Source organism: Coturnix japonica, unplaced genomic scaffold, assembly GCF_054131305.1.
Source record: "Coturnix japonica strain WE unplaced genomic scaffold, WE-NBRP24 Scf165, whole genome shotgun sequence".
NCBI classification, from domain to species: Eukaryota; Metazoa; Chordata; class Aves; order Galliformes; family Phasianidae; genus Coturnix; species Coturnix japonica.
The window spans coordinates 1-18249 of NW_028189068.1; the positions used below are offsets into that span (position 1 = coordinate 1).

An 18249-nucleotide genomic window follows, 5' to 3' on the forward strand; every position below is an offset into this window, starting at 1 on the left:
GGATGGATGAGATGGGATGGGATGGGATGGGATGGATGGATGGGATGGATGGGATGGGATGGGATGGGATTGGGATTGGGATGGGAGGGTCCCTGTGCTCCAACCCGGGCTGGTTTCAGGCTGGGACGTGGATCAGGGCCGTGCCGATGGGCTGAGCCCCGACATGCTCATCTCACTGACGGCCCCCAAGAAGGCAGCGCTGCATTTCAAGGGGCGCTTCCATTTCCTGGGGGGGCGTTTTGTGCCCGCGGCGCTGCAGGAGAAATATGGCCTCAACCTGCCCCCGTATCCGGGCACTGAATGCGTCCTGCAGCTGCTGTAGGGGCTGCATTGCCCCATTGCAGCACCAACATCATCCTGCAGCTGCTGTAGGCTGCACTGCCCCATTGCAGCACTGAATGCATCCTGCAGCTGCTGTAGGGCTGCATTGCCCCATTGCAGCACTGAATGCATCCTGCAGCTGCTGTAGGGCTGCATTGCCCCATTGCAGCATCGTGTCCTGCAGCTGCTGTAGGGCTGCATTGCCCCATTGCAGCACTGAATGCGTCCTGCAGCTGCTGTAGGGGCTGTGCTGCCCCATTGCAGCACTGAATGCGTCCTGCAGCTGCTGTAGGGGCTGTGCTGCCCCATTGCAGCCCCTCCAGGCCCATGGCCATGCACTGGGGGCTGTGTCCCACCCGTCAGGGTTGTTTGATGCAATAAAGTTGTATTAGAGGTGGCTGCATTCATTCATTCATTCATTCATTCATTCATTCATTCATTCATTCATTCATCCTCCCTCCTCCTCTTCTTCTTCTTCTTCCTCCCCCCATTGCTGTCCTCAGCCCCCCCATCCCACCAGTGTCCTCTGCAGGATCCTCCATCCCATCCAACTCCTCCTTCCTCCTCTTCTTCTTCTTCTTCCTCCTCTCTGTTCTCTCCTCTTCCTCCTCCTCCCATCCCTGCAGTCCATCTACATCAGCTCCATGCACAGACCGTTCCCTTTCCTTCTTCTTCTTCTTCCTCCTCTCTGTTCTCTCCTCTTCCTCCTCCTCTTCCTCCTCCTCCCGTCCCTTCAGTCCATCCTCAGCTCCATCCGCAGACTGTTCCTTTTCCTCCTTCTTCCTCCTCCTCCTCCTCCCGTCCTGCAGCTGTTCCCTGGTGCTGCCCTGGGGGGTCCCATTCTGCCCCCCCCCCCGTTGCATCCTGGCGGCCATGAAGTCTCGTTCCTGCTGCTCCAGCCGGGCCAGCTTGGCGCTCATGGTCAGCCCGTGCCGCGCACCCCTGCAACAGCAGCAGGGAATGGATGGAATGGAATGGAATGGAATGGAATGGATGGAATAGAATGGAATGGAACAGAATGGAATGGAACAGAATGGAATGGAACAGAATGGAATGGAACAGAATGGAATGGAACAGAATGGAATGGAATGGAATAGAATGGAATAGAATGGAATGGATGGATGGAATGGATGGAATGGAATGGAATGGAATGGAATGGAATGGAATAGAATAGAATGGAATGGAATGGAATGGAATGGAATGGAATGGAATGGAATGGAATGGAATGGAATAGAATGGAATGGATGGAATGGATGGAATGGAATGGAATGGAATAGAATGGAATAGAATAGAATGGAATAGAATAGAATGGAATGGAATAGAATGGAATGGAATGGATGGAATGGAATAGAATGGAATGGAATGGATGGAATGGATGTAATGGAATAGAATGGAATAGAATAGAATGGAATAGAATGGAATGGAATAGAATGGAATGGAATGGAATGGAATGGAATGGAATGGAATGGAGCCCCCCCGGAGTACACAGACCCCCAACCCCCCCCCCAAGCCCCCCCACTCACTTGTGTGCCGTGCGGCCCCCACACACCCGCACCAGCTCCTCGTCTGTCAGCCTGCGGGGACACAGGGGACACAGTGTCACCCAATGGGGGGGTGACAGCAGGGCAAACCCCAAACCCCCCATAGCCCCCCCCCATAATCCCCCCGTGCCTCCGTGCTGAAGATCGATCCCATTCATCCTCCTCTTCCTCGCTGCTCTCAGAGCCCAAACGCGGCTCTGTCGGCTCCTCCCCATGAGCAGTGAGTGTGGCAGCCTATGGGGAATGGGGGGGTCAGAAAAGGGGGGAGTGGGGGGCAATGAATGGGGGGGAAGGTGGGATGGGATGGGGAAGGTGAGAGTGGAAATGGGCAGGGAAATGGGGGGGGGGGATAATAGGGGAGAGATGGGGTCATGGGAATAGGGGAAAATAGGAACATGGGAATAGGGGGGATATGGGATCGTGGCAATAGTTGGGGTGTGGGATGATGGAAATAGGGGGGATATGGGAACTGGGATGTGGCAATAGGGGGCACATGGGGCTGGTACCTTAACGAAGCGGCCATACAACGTGCAGCCCGGGGGGGCGCCTTGCGGGGCTTCTTAGTGCTGACCCCAAAGTGCGGCCCAGAACGAGACTCCACGGAGACCCCGTCCTGGGGGGGACAGAGAGGGAAGGGGCCTCAATGAACCGGCATTGGGGGGCACCGGGGGTTATGGGGGTACCCGGGGGTTATGGGGGTTATTGGGGGTACCCGGGGGGTTATGGGGGTACCTGGGGGGTTATTGGGGGTACCCGGGGGTTATTGGGGTACCTGGGGGGTTATTGGGGGTACCCGGGGGTTATTGGGGGTACCCGGGGGGTTATGGGGGTACCCGGAGGTTATTGGGGGGCTCTGATCCCCTCGGCAGGGGCTGCTCAGCCCCCCCCTCACCTGCCCGTCCCGCACATCGATGTTGGCCGCCGCCTCGTTGAAGACGTGATCCCACCAATGGAAGGAGAACTGCTCGGCAGCGCTGTGCCCCACCTGAGGGGGCGGATGGAGGGGTTGTGGGGGTCGTGGGGGGATTATGGGGGTCGTGGGGGGGTTATGGGGGTCGTGGGGGGATTATGGGGGTCGTGGGGGGATTATGGGGGTCGTGGGGGGGTTATGGGGGGTCGTGGGGGGGTTATGGGGGTCGTTGGGGGATTATGGGGGTCGTGGGGGGATTATGGGGGTCGTGGGGGGGTTATGGGGGTCGTGGGGGGGTTATGGGGGGTCGTTGGGGGGTTATGGGGGTCGCTGGGGGATTATGGGGGTCGTGGGGGGATTATGGGGGTCGTTGGGGGGTTATGGTGGTCGCTGGGGGATTATGGGGGTCGTTGGGGGGTTATGGGGGTCGTTGGGGGGTCGTTGGGGGGTCTGTGGTCGGCGCTCACCCCCGCGGTTCCGCACTTGACGCTGGTTCGGATGGGCCGCTCGATCCCGTCCTCTCGTTTCCCCAACCCGCGGCCTGCGGACAACGGGAACGTTCGGCCCGTTCCGGCAGCACCGGGCACAGCGGAGCAGCGCCGGTTCGGTCCGGTTCGGTCCGTTTCTCACCCCGCGTCCAGCCGTGCCGCCGCAGCTGCCGCTCCGCGAAGCGCATCCCGGCTCCCATCTCGCCCCCCGTCCCGGTTCCGGTTCCGGTCCCGGTTCCCATCGGTTCCGCCGCGCTCATGGCGGCTCCGGGCCGTTCACGGCACCGGCGTGGAGCCGCCGCTTCTGCGCATGCCCGGCCGGTGCGCACGTGGTGGGGGGGCGGAGCGGGACGAGAACGGGGCGGGTTCGGGGGGTTCGGGGGGTTCGGAGGGTTCGGGTTGTGGGTCCGGGTTGTGGGTCCGGCCGTGGATACGGGACCGGGGCTGGGACTGACCCAGTGTCGGCACAAACAGCCTCAATTCATCCAGCACGAACCCGACCCGGTTTAACGCCCCCCCCCCATCGCTGCCCACCCCACAATCAGCGGCTCAATGGGGCGGGGGTCCCCCAGCCCAGCACTGACCCCATGGGGACCCCGCCCCCCCCTCACGGTCCATTGTGTCCCATGGGGGGGGGGCGGTTCGATGCCGTCAGCGCCCGGATCCTTCCCGGCTTTTGTGCCCCACACAATGGGACGGGGCGGCAGCGGGACACGGGGGGGAGGGACAGGGGGACAGAGGGACAGACGGACAGAGGGACAGAGGGACAGGGCCAGGCTGCCATCAGACGCTGCACGTGAGTGTGTCCCCCCCCCCATAGTGTCACTTCGGTGCCCCCCCATCCCCAGCCATGGCCCCAAATGTCCCCAAATGTCCCCTCCATCTCCCACCCCCAATGTCCCCCGTGTTCCCATACGCCCCCAGCCCCCTCCCATACCCCACCCACGGGTGTCCCCCCATCCCATTGCTGCCATTTGTCCCCATTGTCCCTTCCCTGTGTCCCCCCCCCCTTGGAGATATCCCCCCGCGATGCCCCCCCGGGTGCCCCATACACCCCCCATACGCCCCCCCAGAGGACCCCCCTGTGTACCCCCATCCTTGGAGGTATCCCCACTGCGCTGCCCCCCCCGGGTGCCCCCCGTCCCCATTGCCGTCCCCATACACCCCCAACCCCTTTCCACATCCCCACATCCACCCCCAGCCATCCCCCCTCTGCCGCCCCACATCGCCATCCCCGCATCCCCCCCCCAGATCCCCGCGGTGTTATTGGTTGGGGGGGGGTCCTGGGGGTCCCGTTAACCCCCATGTTATTGGTTGTGGGGGGGTCCTGGGGGTCCCATTGATCCCATGTCCCCGTGGTGTTATTGGTTGTGGGGGGGTCCTGGGGGTCCCATTGTCCCCATGTCCCCATGATGTTATTGGTTGTGGGGGGGGGTCCTGGGGGTCCCGTTAACCCCCATGTTATTGGTTGTGAGGGGGGGGTCCTGGGGGTCCCATTAAGTCCCATGTTATTGGTTGTGGGGGGGTCCTGGGGGTCCCATTAACCCCGTGTCCCCATGGTGTTGTTGGTTGTGGGGGGGTCCTGGGGGTCCCATTGACCCGGTGTCCCCCCGGTGTCCCCGCAGGGTCCATGGCCGCGGGGGGGGCGCTGCTGTTCGCGGCCGCCGGGCTGAGCGCGCTGCTCGCCGCCACCGGCACCGAGTCGTGGCTGCGGCCGCGGGGACGCGGAGACGCCGTGGGGCTGTGGCGGGTCTGCACCGCGGGGGGGCGCTGCGGGACGGAACCGGGAACGGCCGGTACGAACCGAACCCGGCACCGACAGCGCGAGATGCGGAACCGAACTGAGCGGGGATGGGGCGGGGCGGAGATGGGCTGAGTGTGGGCACCGATGTGATGAGTTATGTTGGGTCATCACTGCCATGAGCTGTATTGGGTCATTGCTATGAGTTGTGTTGGGTCACTGCAGTGTTGAGCTGTGCCCGTTCTCAGCCCCCATGTCCCCTCATTCATTCCCATACTGTCCCCATGTCCCCTCATTCATTCCCATACTGTCCCCACGTCCCCTCATTCATTCCCATACTGTCCCCACGTCCCCTCATTCATTCCCATTCTGTCCCCATATCCCCTCATTCACTCCCATACTGTCCCTATATCCCCACATTCATTCCCATTCTGTCCCCATATCCCCTCATTCATTCCCATACTGTCCCCATGTCCCCTCATTCATTCCCATTCTGTCCCCATATTCCCTCATTCATTCCCATACTGTCCCCACGTCCCCTCATTCATTCCCATACTGTCCCCATGTCCCCTCATTCACTCCCATACTGTCCCCACGTCCCCTCATTCACTCCCATACTGTCCCCACGTCCCCTCATTCATTCCCATTCTGTCCCCATATTCCCTCATTCATTCCCATACTGTCCCCATATCCCCTCATTCATTCCCGTACTGTCCCCATATCCCCTCATTCACTCCCATTCTGTCCCCATATCCCCTCATTCATCCCGCAGCTCTTTGGGTCGCCGTTCGGGTTCTGCTGCTGCTGGCGGTTCTGGCTGCTGCTCTGGGTTTCCTTATGGGGCTGTCGGCGGCTGGAGCCGCTCGGAGGGAGCAGGGACGAGCGGCTGGGATCAGTATGGGGCTGGCTGGTACGTGGGGGGATACGGGGGGACGCGACACTGTGTCACTGCAGCACGGAGCTGTGTCTGTTCATTGCAGCACTGAGCTGTGTCCATTCAATGCAGCACTGAGCTGTGCTGTGTCTGCTCTCTGTTGTAATGAGCCGTGCTGCATCACTGCTGCCATGAGCTGGCCGTTCTCTGCAGCCATCAGCAGCATCAGTGCTGTGCTGTGTCTGTTCTCTGCTGTGCCATCACTGCACTGAGCTGTGTCCGTTCATTGCAGCACTGAGCTGTGCTGTGTCTGTTCTCTGCTGTGCCATCACTGCACTGAGCTGTGTCCGTTCCCTGCAACCCTGACCCCCCCCTGTCCCCCCCAGGGCTGCTGGCGCTGCTGGCTCTGTCCCTGTGCTCGGTGGTGACACGGGGCAGCGCCTGGAGCTTCTCCTGGTCCTACATCCTGGGCTGGGTCGGCGTCGTCCTCATCAGCTCTGCAGGTACCGGGGGGTTGGGGGGTCACTGCTGCGCTGAGCTGTGACCGTCAGTGCATTGAGCTGCTCCTGTTCTGTTGGGGGCCCCACGGCTGGGGGGGCACTGAGGGGGGGGTCCCTGTTCCAACCTCACCCCCCCCCCTCAGGGCTCTTCCATCTCTGTGCTGCTGCAAAGGACCCGACCCCAGAGAGCTCTGAGTCGGGGGGAGGATGAGGGGTGATGGGACCCCCAAACTGCTCCCCCCACAGCGCCCCATCGGAGCGGGGCTGTGCAGTCACCATAACCCTAAACCTAACCCTAAACCTAACCCTAACACTAACACTAACCCTAACACTAACCCTAACTCCAGCCCCAATCCTAACCCTAACCCTAAACCCCAATCCTAACCCCAACCCTAACCCTAACCCTAACCCCAACCCTAACCCTAACCCTGCCCCTGCCCCACGCTTTGCCCCCTCCCCTCTTTTTCCCACCCCCCCCCCCCAGTTTTGCTGTGCCAATAAACTGCCTTTACCCCCCACCCTGTCTGCTCTGTGTGCTACGAGATTGGGTGGAAAAAGGGACTTTTGTGGAGTTCCAGCCTGGCTCCTGTTGGGGGGGGATCGAGGGGGAGACACCGGGGCACAAATTACCTATAGGGACACAAATCACCTGTAGGGACACAAATTATCTATAGGGACACAAATTACCTATAGGGACAACCCATGGGGACAATGTATGGGGCCAATCTATAGTGCCACCCATGGGGAAAACCCACGAGGACGGCGCTGGGCTGCGTGGGCTCCACTCGGTGCCGCCGTGGGGCGCGTCAGGGCTCCCCCCAGCTCCGGGGATGGGGGAGAGAAACGCGCCGCATCCCCAGGTGGGCCCCACCTCCCCCTCGGCCGCCATCGCCCCTTTAAGGCCGCGCCCTCACCCCGCCCCGCCCGGACCTGCCGGACCGGTCCGCCCCGCCCGGCCCCACCCGTGACCACACCCCCCCCGTGACCACGCCCCTCCCTTGGCCACGCCCCCCCCCGTCCCGTCCCGGTTCCCCCGGTTCAGCTCCGCCGCTCGGCCCGGAGCCGCCCCCCCCCCCCCGGTTCGGCCCATATGGTGCTGAGCGGGACACGAGCAGCGCCCTGAGCCCACCCGTGTCCGCATGGCCCCACGCGGGACGCGGCCCGGGGCGGCCGCCTTCAGCCTCCTCCTCCTCCTGCTGACCGGTAAGGAGAAACCGGGACCGATACCGGCACCGGGACGGGGGGGGATGGGGGTGCGGGACACGCGTGGGAGCGGGGGACACGCGTGGCGTTGGGACACGGGGGGGGTGTGAGCGCGAGGGGCGATCGTGCACCTGCGGCTCAAGGCACCTGTGCGCGTGGGAACGGCCGTGCGCGTCCGCGGCTCCGCGTGGCACCGAGCGTGGGACCCCACGGCCACGCGTGTCCCCCCACGTGTGTCCAGGTTGAGGGGGGGCAGAGTGAGAGCGGGGCGGGGGGACGCGGGGTCCGTCCGTGTCCGTGGGTCTGTGTGTCTGTATCCTCGGTTGCCCACGGCCACTCGTGTCACAACGCATCGTGGGGGCTCTGCGGGCTGCGGCTCCGCCCGTGTCCGTGGGGCCGTGGCCGTGGGTCCCCAGGGCAGCGCGTGTCCCCCCGTGAAAAGTCCCCCGGCGTCGCGGGGCTCCGTGGGAGGGGGGGGATGCGTGACACGCGTGACACGGACGGGACAGTGCGGGGAGTGGGGGGGGGGGGGGAGGCACCACGAGCTGCCCCCGTTGTCAGCCCCACGCGTGACCGCGGAGCGGGCAGCGATGATCCGGGGGTCGCTCACAGCGATGATCCGGGGGTCGCTCACATCCCCCCGCCCGTCCCGTTCTCTCCCCGCTCCCGCCCCGCGGACACGCGTGGGGTCTCGCATCCCACCCGGCCGGACGCGTCCTCGTGCCCACCCCACGGGGACCCCCCGGGGACCCCCCCGGGCCTCCTCCTCCTCCTCCTCCTCCACTCGCGGCGGCGCTGAGGCGGTGACCCCCCCGAGCCGGTCGAGCCGGTTCCGGCCCCGTTCCCACGCGCTCGGCCCTATTGGGTGGGGACGCCCCGCGGCGTGGGGCCCGATGCCAACCCCGCCCCCACCTCCCCCCCACGGCACCGAGACCCCACGGCCGAGACCCCCAAATGCCATTGGGGTGAATGACGGGAACAGGGAAACTGAGGCACGGGGGGGGATTGGGGGAGAGATTGGGGGAAACTGAGGCACGGGGGGGGATTTGGGGTCGGGATGGGGGAAATGGAGGCACGGGATTGGGGGCAGGTGGGTGGAAACTGGGCTCAGGAATGGGATGGGGGGACACTGAGGCACAGGGGTGGGATTTGGGGTCAGAATTGGGGATATTGGGGTCAGGAATGGGATTTGGGGTCGGAATTGGGGATATTGGGGCTCAGGAATTGGATTTGGGGTGAAATATGGGGGAAAATGGGGCCCAGAGTTGGGATTTGGGGTCACAATGGTTCATTAATGCAAAGGGTCGTTAAGGGGGGGATTGTGGGGACGGGCGGGTGTGTGAGTGTGCAAGGGGGGAGGGGGAGTGTGTCACAGTGTGTGTGTGTCACAGTGTGAGTGTGTCGTGAGTGTGTCACAACGTGAGTGTGCAATTGTGCAAAGCCGTGCAGGATGATGCATGAGGGCACACGAAGGTCTGCAGTGTGCAAAAACCAAGTGTGAGCTGTGCAGAAATGTGCAGCAGCTTGCACAAGTGTGCACGGTCACAATGAACCATGCACAAGTGTGCACTGGGCAGGCAAGGAGTGTGCAAAACTGCATGAAGTGAGCACAGCAGCCATGCAAAGTTGTGCAGAAAGGATGCACGGAGCATGCACTGAGTGTGCACGGCCACACGTAATGATGCAGAATTGCACAGCAAGCGTGCACGGCCACACTTAGGGATGCAAAGTCATGCACCAGGCATGCACAGCCGCACGGCATGATGCAAAATAATGCAACAAGGAGTCGCCAAGCATGCACAACCATGCACAGCCACAATCAAGGATGCAAAATCACACCGTGCATGCACAACTACGTGTAATGATGCAGAATCACACACTAAGGATGCACCAAGCAAGTACAACCACATGCAAGGATGCAAAATCACAGTATGCATGCACAGCCACATGCAATGGTGCAGAATCACACCAAGGATGCACCAAGCATGCACAACCACATGTAATAGTGCAGAATCACACTGTGCATGCACAGCCGCATGCAATGATGCACAATCACACACCAAGGATGCACAGCCACATGCCATGATGCAGAATCGTGCACCAAGGACACACTAAGCGTGCACAGCTGTGCACCACGATGCAAAACAGCCCCCAGTGTTTTGCACTGCCATCCGTTCCCATTTGTTCCCCCCGTTCCCATTTCTGCCATCCATTCCTGTTAGTGTCCCCCGTTCCTGTTTGTTCCCCCCATTCCCGTTTATTCCCCCTGTTCCCATTTGTTCCCCCTGTTCCGGTCAGTGCCATCCATTCCTGTTTGTTCCCCCCGTTCCTGTCGGTTCCCCCCATTTCTGTTTATTCCCCCAATTCCTGTTTGTTCCCCATTCCCGTTCACGCCCCCTGTTCCCATTTGTTCCATCCATTCCCGTCTGTTCCCCCCATTCCCATTTATTCCCCCTGTTCCCGTCGGTTCCCCTGTTCCCATTTGTTTTCCCCGTTCCCGTTTGTTCCATCCATTCCCGTCTGTTCCCCCCATTCCCGTTCACACCCCCCGTTCCCATTTGTTCCCCATTCCTGTTCATGTCCCCCGTTCCCGTTTCTTACCCCTGTTCCCATTTGTTCCCCCTGTTCCCGTCGGTTCCCCCCGTTCCCGTTCCCATTTGTTTCCCCCATTCCCGTTTATTCCCCCCATTCCCGACTGTTCCCCCCATTTCCATTCACTCCTTGTTCCCATTTGTTCCATCCATTCCCATTTGTTCCCCATTCCTGTTCATGTCCCCCGTTCCCGTTTGTTCCATCCATTCCCGTTTATTCCCCCCATTCCAGTCGTTTCCCCCCATCCCCATTCACTCTCCGTTCCCTGTTCCCCCCGTTCCCATTTGTTCCATCCATTCCCGTCTGTTCCCCCCAATTCCCGTTTGTTCCATCCATCCCCGTTCACGCCCCCCGTTCCCATTTGTTCCCCCCAATTCCCGTTTGTTCCCCTCATTCCTGTTCACGCCCCCCATTCCCGTTTGTTCCTCCCATCCCCATTCACTCCCCGTTCCCGTCTGTTCCCCGTTCCCATTTATTCCCCCCGTTCCCATTTGTTCCCCATCCCCATTCACTCCCCGTTCCCATTTGTTCCCTGTTCACTCCCCGTTCCCATTTATTCCCCCCGTTCCCATTTGTTCCCCGTTCACTCCGTTCCCATTTGTTCCCCGTTCACTCCCCGTTCCCGTCCCATAGGCAGTAACGGCGGCGTGGTGGAGGTGCAGCGCACGGTGACGGCGGTGCTGGGTCAGGACGCGGAGCTGCCGTGCCGGTACCGGGCCCAGGAGGGGGAGCAGGTTGTGCAGGTGACGTGGCTGAAGCGCGGCCCGTCGGGGCGCAGCGCGGAGCTGGCGGTGCTGGACCTGCGGCACGGGGAGCACGTGCAGGACGCGTATGTGGGCAGAGTGCGGCGGCGCGGGGACGGAGCGTTGGAGGACGGAGGGATCGTGCTGAGAAACGCCGTGCAGGGAGACGAGGGCGACTATGAGTGTCACCTCATCACGTTCCCCTCGGGGAGCTTCGAGGGGAGGGTGGCGCTCAGGGTGCTGGGTGAGTGGGGGGGGGGATGGGAATGGGGTGATGGGGGGTGGGGGGGGATGGGGGGCGTGGGGAGATGGGGAGGGGGTGATGATGGGGGTGGGAGGGATGGGGGGTGGTGGGTGATGGGAATGGGGTAATGGGGTGGGGGGAGGTGGGGTAATGGGGTGGTGGGTGATGATGAGGGTGTGAGGGTGGTGGGGTGGGGGGTGATGGGGTTGTGATGGGGATGGGGTGATGGGGGGTGGGTGGGGGAGATAGGGTGGGGGGTAGTTGGGGGGTGGTGGGTATGGGGTGATGGGGTGGTGGGAGGTGGGGTTTAGGGTGGGTGATGGGGTCATGATGAGTGTGTGGAGGGTATGATGGGAAAATGGGCTCGGGGACGTGGGGTAATGAATGGTGGGCAATGGGGTGATGAATGGGGTCAATGGGGTGATGAATGGGGGGCAATGGGGTGGTGGATGGTGGGCAATGGGGTCATGAATGGGGGGCAATGGGGTGATGGATGGTGGACAGTGGGGTCATGAATGGGGGGCAATGGGGTAATGGATGGTGGGCAGTGGGGTGATGGATGCTGGGCAATGGGGTAATGGATGGGGGGCAGTGGGGTGATGGATGGTGGGCAATGGGGTGATGGATGGGGGACAATGGGGTGATGGATGGTGGGCAATGGGGTCATGAATGGGGGGCAATGGGGTGATGGATGGTGGGCAATGGGGTAATGGATGGTGGGCAATGGGGTGATGGATGGGGGGCAATGGGGTGATGGATGCTGGGCCGTGGTGTTGGTGGGCGCTGATTTCGCTCATTGCCCGCAGTGCCGCCACTGCCCATCCTGAACCCGGGGCCGCCACTGGAGGAGGGTCAGGGCCGGACGCTGGCGGCCTCGTGCACCGCGGAGGGGAACCCGGTGCCCACGGTGCGATGGGAGACGGAGGTGAGAGGAGCCAACAGCACGCGGCGCTCCCAGCACGAACACTCCGCGTCCGTCACCAGCGAGTTCTTCGTGGTGCCGGGACGCAGCATGAACGGGAAGAGCCTGACCTGCGTCGTGGCGCATCCCGGGCTGCGCAGCGAGAAGAGGATCACGCACCAGCTCAGCGTCGCATGTGAGGAACGGGGGGGGTGGGAATGGGGGGGGAGCTGGGGATGGGGGGGGATATGGGGATGGGGGGGGATATGGGGATGGGGGGACTGTGGGGATGTGGGGGGTGATGGGGGCAGTGAGGGCACCGGGGACATGGGGACAATGGGGGACTGGGGGGGATGTTGGGACCGTGGAGGGAGTGGGGAGGGGTTGGGGGCAGGGGGGGATGTTGAGGATGTGGGGACACGGGGGGACATGGGGGGTAATGAGGGACCATGGAGGAGGTTGAGGACAAGGGGATCGTGGGGGACATGGAGGGTGTTGGGGACACAGGGACATGTGGGGCAGTGGGGAACCATAGGGGATGTTGGGGACAAAGGGACCATGGGGAGCAATGGGGACATTGGGGCCATGGAGATATGGGGACATTGGGGACATGGGTGCTGCTGTGGGACGTGTAGGGCAAGGAGGGAATGGGAGACACGGGGGGCACTGGGGATGCTGGGGGTGCAGAAGCCTTTGGGGGGCGCTGGGTTGTGGGGTCACACGGGACAGGGGGACACGTCGGGCAGCGTCAGCTCATCCCACCCGTCCCCACTGTCCCCACTGTCCCCACAGACCTGTCTGACGCGTCGGTGCTGGGGCACACGGAGGAGTGGGCCGAGGGAATGGAGGGGGCTGCGCTCACCTGCCTGGGGGACGGGAACCCCCCGCCCACCTACAACTGGACACGGTGCGGACCTGCCCCATCCCCATCATCATCCCCATCCCCATCCCCATCCCCATCCCCGTCCCCTCTCTGTCCCCACACCCGCTGTCCCTGCCCACATCCCCGTCCTGTTCCCATGTCCCTGTCCCCATCCCATCCCCTCTCTGTGCCCACGTCCCCTTGTCTGTCCCTGTTCCCCATCCATGTCCCCACTGTGTCCCACTGCCGTCCCCTCTCCCCCATCCCACCCCCTCCCACCCCTCCCCATCCCACCCAGAGGTGTCATTTTGGTGCCATTGTGGTGCAGTTTTGGCGTCATTTTGGCATCATTTTGGTGCTGTTTGGTGCTGTTTGGTGCCGTTTGGTGCCGTCCCGGTGCGCTGCAGCGCTGCAGGTCGGGCCGTGCCCAGGCAGGTCCTGCACCAACCGGTTGTGGGGCGTCAGCTCCGTGGGAACGCGCCGCGCTTTGATGCCGGCAGCGGCGCCGGGATGGAGCTGCCGCCTGGGCACGTCGGGGCTCAGAGCGGTGGCACCGTGTCCATCATGGCTCCCCATCATGGCTCATAATGGCTCATAATGGAGCACCATCATGGCTCAGTGTCATGGCTCAATGTTATGGCTCATCATTGGGGCTCACTGTCATGGCTCCCCATCATGGCTCAGCGTTATGGCTCATCATCGTGGTCCCTCCCCATCATGGCTCATAATGGCTCAGTGTCATGGCTCCCCATCATGGCTCAGTGTTATGGCTCATCACTGGGGTTCACTGTCATGGCTCAATGTTATGGCTCATCATTGGGGCTCAGTGTCATGTCTCACCATCATGGTCCCTCCCCATCATGGCTCATAATGGCTCACCATCACGGCTCAGTGTCATGGCTCATCATTGGGGCTCATTGTCCTGGCTCATCATGTCTCACCGTGGTGGTTCCCCTCAGGCTGGACGCCCCCCTGCCCGCCGGTGTCCGCATCAAGGGGGACACGCTGCTGTTCCAGCGCCCGTTGGCTGCTGCTGATGCCGGGGATTACGTGTGTCGTGTGGCAAATCGCGTGGCTGCAAAGGAGGCGACGGCCAACGTCAGCATCAAGAGCAGGGCGGCAGGTGGGTGACCCTGATCTGTGTGTGTCTGTATGTCTGTGTGTGTGTGTCTGTGTGTGTCTGTCTGTGTGTCTGTCTGTCAGTGCTGCCTTCCTGCCGCCTCCTTTCCCAGGCCATACCCTCCCATCTGCCCCTCTCTTCATTTCCCCACAGGTTGTTTTATGTCCGTCCCTCCACCCCCCCCCATCCACCCCCCATCACGCCCCCATCCCCCCATCCATCCATCCCTCCATCCCCATCCATCCCCACTTCCCATCCCCCATCCATCCCCCCACCCCTCCCTCCATCCCTTTACCCCCCCACCCCATGCACCCTCCCTCCCTTCCCACCCCCCCCCTCCTCCTTCCACTCCTCCTCCTTCCCCTCATTCAGGTTCTCATCCATCCTCCCTCCCTTCATCTGCTCACCTTCTATCTGCCGTTCCATCTCGCCCCCCATCCATCCTCCTGCCCCCCATCTTTCTGCTCCCCCATTGCCGTCCCCATCCATTTCTCCCCCCATCCATTTCTCCCCCCATCCCCGTCTCACGGCCGCGCTGTGTCCCCGCAGAGGACGAGGTTCGGCGGGTGGACCTGGTGTCGGCCTCGGTGGTGGTGGTGGGCGCCATCGCTGCCGTGCTGCTCTGCGTCCTCGTGGTCGTGGTGGTCGTCATGACCCTGTACCACAAGCGCAAGACCAAGAGAATCTCTGAGAAGTAGTAAGAGCCGGGCGGGGGGGGTGGGCTGGGGGTGGGATAGATGGGGGGGACCCCACTGTGGGACCCCATGGTGGGAACCCATGGACCCCATGCATCCCATGGTGGGACCCCACTGTGGGACCCAATGGTGGGACCTCATAGACCCCATGGACACTGTGGTAGAACCCCATGGAACACATAGTTAGACCCCATAGGCCCTATGGACCCCATAGACCCTATGAACCCTATGGTAGGACCCCCACAGACCCCATAGTGGAACCCATAGACCCCATGTACCTCACGGTGGGAAACCATAGACCCCGTGCACCCCATGGTGGGGCCCCATGAACCCCAAAGACCCCATGGTGGGATCCCATGGACCCCATGGTGAGCCCCACTGAGCTGTGGCCCCATAGCGAGGAGGAGCTGACGCTCACGAGGGAGAATTCCATCCGCCGGCTGCACTCCAGTCACAGCACCGACACACGCACACAGGTGGGACAGGGCTGGGGGTGGGCAATGGGGGGATGATGGGGACATGGGCGTTATGGGGACATGGACTTTGGGGAGCCATGAGGGTGGGAATCAGAGCGACTAAAGGGGATGGGGATCGGGGTCCTCGTGGTGATGAATACTGGGGTCTCCTTGGGGTGGGAATTGGGGTACCCAGCAGGTACTGAGCATTGCGGTGCCAGGGGTTGGGGTGCCATGGGGTGGATATTAGGGTGCGTGGGGATGGGGATTGGGGTCCGTGGGGAGGGGAACTGGGGTTCCCATGGGGCTGGATAGCAAGGTGCTATAGGGACAGGAATTGGGGTGCTGTGGAGATGGGATTGGGGTCCATGGGGAGGGGAATTGGGGTTCCCATGGGGCTGGATAGCAAGGTGCTATAGGGACAGGAATTGGGGTGCAGTGGAGATGGGATTGGGGCCCATGGGGAGGGGAACTGGGGTTCCCATGGGGCTGGATATTGAGCTGCCATGGGAAGGGGATCAGGGCACCACGGGGATGGACATTGGGTGCCCATGGGGCTGAGTATGTGGGGAGCTGGGTGTGGGGATGGCTGATGTGTTGGGCCATGGGGGTCCATGGGGGTCCGTGGGAGCCCCCCGGTTCTGACAGCGCATCTCTGCAGCTGGAGGAGACGCTGCAGCTGCGCACGGAGAGTCGTCAGGGCAGCCTGCGTGGGGACAGCCTGCGTGGGGACAGCCTGCGTGGGACCAGCATCTGCTCTGCCATGGTGAGCTCCAGGGCTTGGGACATCCACCCTGTGTCGGTGCCCCCTGCACGTGTGCAAAGCCTTTAGCACACGCAGTGCCCGTGTCCAGCCCTTCCTGGTGTGTGTGCCTTGCACACTTGTGCATCACACCCTTGTGTGTTGGGGGACTCACAAGGGGAATGAGCATTGGGGTGTCCTTGGGGATGGAGACTGGGGGGCTCATATGGAGGGAAGTTGTTGGGGTGTCCATATGGGGGGGGTTGGGGTGTCCATATGGGTGTGGGTTGGGGTGTCCATACGGGTTCAGTTTGGGGTCCCCATGGGGCTGTGCTTTGGGGTTGGGGTGATGGTGACGTGGGGTGACTCGGGGCGGCCCCGTGTCCCTGCAGAGTGAAGAGGCCGAGGGCCGCAGCTACTCCACCCTGTCCACGGTGCGGGAGATCGAGACGCAGACGGAGGTGCCCATGTCCCCATTGCTGCCCCCGTCCCTGGAGGGCAAAGAGGTGAAGGAGGAGGAGGAGGAAGGTGGGGACAACCCCATCAAGCAGGCGATGACGCACTTTGTGCAGGAGAACGGCATGCTGCAGGCACGGCCCAGCACCAACGGCATCTACATCAATGGGCGCGGGCACCTGGTGTGAGCAGGGATGTGGGGCTGGGGGGGGGACAGACATGGACCACCGCCCCCTCCCTGCTGCCCCAGAGCAGTGCTGCATTGCTGCATTGCTGCAGTGCTGTGCTGCCGTGCTGCAGTGCTGCCATGCTGCATTGTTGCCGTGCTGCATTGCTGTAATGCTGCAGTGCTGCATTACTGCTGCGCTGCTGCCTCCCACCCGCAGCATCACCCCGGTGCTGTGAGGTTGGGGCCGTCACCGTGTTGTGGGGACGTGGCTCCTGTCCCCCCCTGCTCCGTGTCCGGGACACGCGCTGTGCGCTCCGTCCCCACGTGTCACCCAGCCCCGGTGCTGGCACAAGGATGGGGACACACCACGATGGGGTCTGGCCCCAGACGCCGCCCTCGGTGCTGGTACCAGCTGTGGGACACGGGCTGTGCACCAGGACCGGCCCCACGTGCTGCTGGCACAGGGTTGGGGACACGCCATGACACCGGGATGGGGCTCCGTCCCACAGATGCCACCAGCTGCTGCTTGGACCCACAATGGGGACACGCTGTGCACCAGGACTCTGCCCCCAGCTGCCACCTCTGCTGCATGGCACAGCATTGGGGACATGCACTGTGCCACCAGGTGCCACCTCTGCTGCATGGCACTGCATTGGGGACATGCACTGTGCCCCCAAATGCCACCTCTGCTGCATGGCACTGCATTGGGAACATGCACTGTGCCACCAGCTGCCACCTCTGCTGCATGGCACAGCATTGGGGACATGCACTGTGCACCAGGATGGGGTCCTGTCCCCAGATGCCAGCTCTGCTGCATGGCACAGGGCTGAGGATGAGCCACGCCACCAGGATGGGGTCCTGTCCCCATATACACACCTGGGACACACGCTGTACATCAGGACTCTGCCCCCAGATACCAGCTCTGCTGCTCGGTGTGGGGCTGGGGACGTGTACCACACCACTGCAATGGGGCTGTGTCCCCAGATACCAGCTCTGCTGCTCATTGTGGGGCTGGGGATGAGCCGTGCCACCAGGACGGGGCTGTGTCCCCATTCGCCACCTCTGCTGCTTGGATCAGGGCTGGGGACGCTCAGTGCCCCTCGATGGGCTCCTGTCCCCTGGTGTCACTCTCTGCTTGGTGTGAGGTTGGGGAGCCGGGGACACACGCGGTGCCATAAGGACTCAGTCCCCATTCGCCCCCTCTGCTGCTCGGTGCAGGTTTGGGGACACTCAGTGCCCCATATGGGGTCACAGAACTGTGGGGTCCCGTCCCAGCTGCCAGTTGTGCTGCAGGGCCCAGCACTGGGGACACCAGGACGTCACCCATCCCCAAGCACCGCCCCGTGCTGCTGCCGTGCTGGGAACACGGGGACCCCACAGCCCCCCCCCACTGCCACCCCCCGGTCACAGCGTGGGGTCCCCACTCGGGATACACTGCAGCCCCCCCCATCCCGGGGTCCCGCGCTGTACATAGAGCTGCTGTATATAGGTGTATAGGACGGGGGTCCTGCCCCCTTTTCCCCCTTTTCCCCGTCACCGTTTCGGTTCTGAGCTGCTCGGCTGTAAATAAACCCCTGGGAGCGGCGGGCACGGCTCTGTTGGTGCACACGCGTGTGCAAAGCGCTTCTGGGGGTGCAGTGGGTGAGTGTGTGAAAGGGAAGGAGAGCAGCATGTGAGGGTGTGCAAACAGGT

The 18249-nt window shown here is 62.6% G+C and overlaps 3 protein-coding genes across 3 annotated transcripts; 2 read left to right on the forward strand and 1 right to left on the reverse strand.

Annotated features, from left to right (window-relative positions):
- Positions 1-686: 686 nt before the first annotated feature.
- On the reverse strand, positions 687-3572 carry LOC107324348 (G patch domain-containing protein 4-like). The gene is given in 8 exon segments (XM_015884300.3): positions 687-1263; positions 1845-1895; positions 1993-2096; positions 2369-2406; positions 2409-2475; positions 2755-2847; positions 3240-3313; positions 3403-3572. Coding segments are annotated over 8 exon segments (1047 nt in total). The 5' UTR covers positions 3521-3572; the 3' UTR covers positions 687-761.
- LOC107324349 (uncharacterized) lies at positions 3267-6893 on the forward strand. Its single transcript, XM_085535731.1, has 5 exons — positions 3267-4056; positions 4886-5056; positions 5774-5911; positions 6262-6378; positions 6519-6893. Exons 1-5 carry the CDS (start codon positions 3848-3850, stop codon positions 6568-6570), a joined length of 687 nt encoding a protein of 228 aa, XP_085391857.1. The 5' UTR covers positions 3267-3847; the 3' UTR covers positions 6571-6893.
- A 505-nt stretch (positions 6894-7398) lies between these two features.
- Positions 7399-18142, forward strand: LOC107324322 (nectin-4). Its single transcript, XM_085535734.1, has 9 exons — positions 7399-7578; positions 10804-11157; positions 11964-12254; positions 12851-12965; positions 13880-14043; positions 14590-14737; positions 15133-15211; positions 15852-15956; positions 16325-18142. Exons 1-9 carry the CDS (start codon positions 7515-7517, stop codon positions 16574-16576), a joined length of 1572 nt encoding a protein of 523 aa, XP_085391860.1. The 5' UTR covers positions 7399-7514; the 3' UTR covers positions 16577-18142.
- The last annotated feature ends 107 nt before the right edge of the window (positions 18143-18249 follow it).

Bases quoted from the DNA above. Each gene is read 5' to 3' on its own strand.
- LOC107324349 (XM_085535731.1), top strand. From the start codon at position 3,848: ATGGGGACCCCGCCCCCCCCTCACGGTCCATTGTGTCCCATGGGGGGG. The intron at 4,057-4,885 runs GTGAGTGTGTCC...GTGTCCCCGCAG, and splicing joins GCTGCCATCAGACGCTGCAC to GGTCCATGGCCGCGGGGGGG. The intron at 5,057-5,773 runs GTACGAACCGAA...TTCATCCCGCAG, and splicing joins GACGGAACCGGGAACGGCCG to CTCTTTGGGTCGCCGTTCGG.
- LOC107324322 (XM_085535734.1), top strand. From the start codon at position 7,515: ATGGCCCCACGCGGGACGCGGCCCGGGGCGGCCGCCTTCAGCCTCCTC. The intron at 15,212-15,851 runs GTGGGACAGGGC...GCATCTCTGCAG, and splicing joins GCACCGACACACGCACACAG to CTGGAGGAGACGCTGCAGCT. The intron at 15,957-16,324 runs GTGAGCTCCAGG...GTGTCCCTGCAG, and splicing joins CCAGCATCTGCTCTGCCATG to AGTGAAGAGGCCGAGGGCCG.